Source organism: Mandrillus leucophaeus, unplaced genomic scaffold, assembly GCF_000951045.1.
Source record: "Mandrillus leucophaeus isolate KB7577 unplaced genomic scaffold, Mleu.le_1.0 Scaffold506, whole genome shotgun sequence".
NCBI classification, from domain to species: domain Eukaryota; kingdom Metazoa; phylum Chordata; class Mammalia; order Primates; family Cercopithecidae; genus Mandrillus; species Mandrillus leucophaeus.
Genome location: NW_012105431.1, coordinates 654509 through 657828, shown reverse-complemented (window position 1 = coordinate 657828; position 3320 = coordinate 654509). Strand labels below are relative to the sequence as shown.

The 3320-nt window shown below is 58.9% G+C and overlaps 1 protein-coding gene across 1 annotated transcript in view; it reads left to right on the top strand.

Annotated features, from left to right (window-relative positions):
- Positions 1–3320, top strand: part of SLC29A4 (solute carrier family 29 (equilibrative nucleoside transporter), member 4) — a 42868-nt gene that overhangs the window by 29202 nt on the left and 10346 nt on the right. Inside the window, exons 8-10 of the mRNA XM_011996253.1 lie at positions 881–1019; positions 1130–1317; positions 2303–2543. Coding sequence (XP_011851643.1) covers positions 881–1019; positions 1130–1317; positions 2303–2543 — 568 coding nt within the window. The remainder of the gene's footprint in view (positions 1–880; positions 1020–1129; positions 1318–2302; positions 2544–3320) is intronic.

Genomic DNA, 3320 nt, shown 5'->3' with positions numbered 1-3320 from the left:
GTTGTTCCTCGTTCCTGAGGGTCCAGAACCAGAATGGTCATTCAGGCCTTGATCCAGTGAGTCACCTGGGCCCTTGGCTAGGGACACTGAAGTGAGCCAGAAACACCATCCCCAGGGGAGCACCCACACCCAGAGAGGGACCCAGGATGGAAAGGGACAAGCCGGGGCAGGGGTGCATCCCTCTCATGGCCAGGGACGTTCCCCGAGGGACTTTTGGGCTAAGACCTGACCCACAGGAAAGGTGTTGGGGTGGAGGGAAAAGTGTGTGCAGTGGCTCAGAGGCTGGGAGGAGCTCCGTGTGTTTGGAGGAGGAGTAAAGGGGTCATGGGGGACAAGATGCTCTGGTTGGTTTGGTCGGAAGCTGGTAGAGGGTTCATGGGAGTGGTGAGGTGGAATTTGCAGCATCAGAAGTGTGAGAGCCAGGCCCGATGGCTAACACCTGCAATCCCAGCTATAGAGGAGGCTAAGGTGGGAGGATCGCTTGAGCCCAAGAGTTTGAGATCAGCCTGGGCAACATAGCAAGACCCTGTCTCTACAAAAAAGAAAACAGCAAAAAAACTGGCCTGGGTGATGGCGCATGGCTGTAGTCCCCGCTACTTGGGAGGCTGAGGTGGGAGGATTGCCTGAGCCCAGGAAGTTGAGGCTGCAGTGAGCTGTGACTGCACCACTGCACTCCAGCCTGGGCAGCAGAGCAAGACCCTCTCTCTGAAACAGAAATGTGAAGTGAGAGACCTTGATAAAGTGGGAGAGGGGTGTCTGCACACAGTAGGCACCACCTGAATGTCAGCGCCAGCCCCAGTGCAGCTCTTCTGATTGGGCCTGGATTCCTCTCCTGTCCTGTCCTCCACTCAAACCCCATCCCACTCTGTCCTCCCTCCAGGAGCACCCAGCCCCGGCCCCGGCCCCCAGCGGGTCCCCAAAGGACAGCCCAGCCCATGAGGTGACCGGCAGCGGCGGGGCCTACATGCGCTTTGATGTGCCGCAGCCAAGGGTCCAGCGCAGCTGGCCCACCTTCAGAGGTGAGTGCGGGGGGTCCCTCTGCAGCCCTGGCGCTGGTACCCAGGCGGGGGGGGTGGGAGGCAGGCAGGGGTCCCTGTGGGCACTGCCTCTGACCCCCGCCCGCCCCCAGCCCTGTTGCTGCACCGCTACGTGGTGGCACGGGTGATCTGGGCCGACATGCTCTCCATCGCTGTGACCTACTTCATCACGCTGTGCCTGTTCCCTGGCCTCGAGTCTGAGATCCGCCACTGCATCCTGGGCGAGTGGCTGCCCATCCTCATCATGGCTGTGTTCAACCTGTCAGACTTCGTGGGCAAGGTGGGCTGCCCGCCCTGCCCAGTGTCGGGGGACGCCATGGGGTGGAGGTGATGGGGAGGCCTTGGTCCATCCGGGAAGGGTTCTGAGTGAAGGATGCATGTGGATCCCAGGTGGAAAGGGCAAGAGCCATGCAGTGGCACCATGCCAGACAGTGTTCTGTGGAGGGTGGCCTCGGCCTGATCCCACTGGGGCACTCCGGAGTATCAGCTGCATCTCGGAGGACAGGTGTGGCACTCACCCTCTCGCCTCACAGTCACAGGTCCTCCAGGGATGAGCACAGGAGGATGCCCCAGAGGGGATCCAGAGAGGGCAGGGACCCTCAGAAATGGCTCAAAGAAATGGCTAGGTGCAGTGGCTCATGCCTGTAATCCCAGCACTTTGGGAGGCCAGAGATGGGTAGATTACTTGAGGCCAGGAGTTCCAGACCAGCCTGGCCAACATGGTGAAACCGCGTGTCTACTGAAAATACAAAAATTAACTGGGCATGGTGGTGTGTGCCTGTAATCCCAGCTACTTGGGAAGCTGAGGCAGGAGAATCGCTTAAACCCAGGAGGCGGAGGGTACAGTGAGCCGATATCATGCCACTGCACTCCAGCCTGGGCGACAGCATGAGACTCTGTCTCAGAAAACAAGCAAGCAAGCAAAACACTTAGCCAGCCATGGTGGCATGTGCCTGTAGTCCCAGCTACTCTGGAGGCTGAGGTGGGAGCATTGCTTGAGCCCAGGAGTTTGAGCCTGCAGTGAGCCACAATCGTGCGACTGCACTCCAGCTTGGGGGATAGACTGATACCCTGACTCTAAGAGAAAAAATTTTAAGTGGGATTTGGGGTATTTTAGAGGGGTGATTCAGAGAAGGGCAGGGGTGCAGGCCGAGCTGGACAGACCCAGGAGTGTTTGGGGATGGGGACGTGGCTGGAGGCTGGGGGGGTTGTGAGGGGAGTGGGGGTGGCCGGGACAGGGCGCCCACATGCCTGGCTCTCTGCAGATCCTGGCAGCTCTGCCCGTGGACTGGCGGGGCACCCACCTGCTGGCCTGCTCCTGCCTGCGCATAGTCTTCATCCCTCTCTTCATCCTGTGCGTCTACCCCAGCGGCATGCCCACCCTGCGCCACCCCGCCTGGCCCTGCATCTTCTCGCTGCTTATGGGCATCAGCAACGGCTACTTCGGCAGCGTGCCCATGATCCTGGCGGCGGGCAAAGTGAGCCCCAAGCAGCGGGAGCTGGCAGGTGAGGCCCACGGGGCATGGAGGGGGGTGGTCCTCCCAGCAGCGCAACGTCCCCCTCACGAGGAAACCCAGGGCAGACCGCAAGAAGGTGCATTTGGGTTCTGAAGGTTCAGAACAGTCAATGTCTGGGAGGCCGTAGGTGTGGAGACATTCTCAACCACTTCATTCATTCACTCATTCATTCACTCATTCATTCGTGTACCCCACAACTACTTGGTGAGCCCCTCCTGTGGACCAAGTGCTTTTCAAGGCACTGGGGACACAGTGGCGACAAAACGGCACTCCCCGTGCTGTGGGACTGACTGTCCAGATGTGGAGGCAGCCCAGGCTGGGCGCAGTGGCTCACACCTACAATCCCAACACTTGGGAAGGGCAAGGCGGGCGGATCACTTGAGCCCAGGAGTTAAAGACCAGCCTGGGCAGCACAGCGAGAGCCTCTCCTCTCTACAAAAGTGTTAAAAATTAGCTGGGTATGGTAGCGTGCGCCTATGGTCCCAGCTACTCGGGAGGCTGAGATGGGAGGATCACTTGAGCCCAGGAGTTTGAGATTGCAGCTGTGATGATGCCACTGCACTCCAGCCTGGGTGACAGAGCAAGATCCTGTTCGGGGAAAAAAAAAAAAAAAAAAAAAATCCTAGATTGGTGTGACTGGTTGAATGGCAGGAAGTCCTATGGGGAAAAATAAAGCAGAGAAACAGGAGTGATGGGATGGGGAGAGTCAGGCTCAAGAGCCAGCAGTGTAAATGGAGCAATCTGGGAAGACCTCACTGAGGAGGTG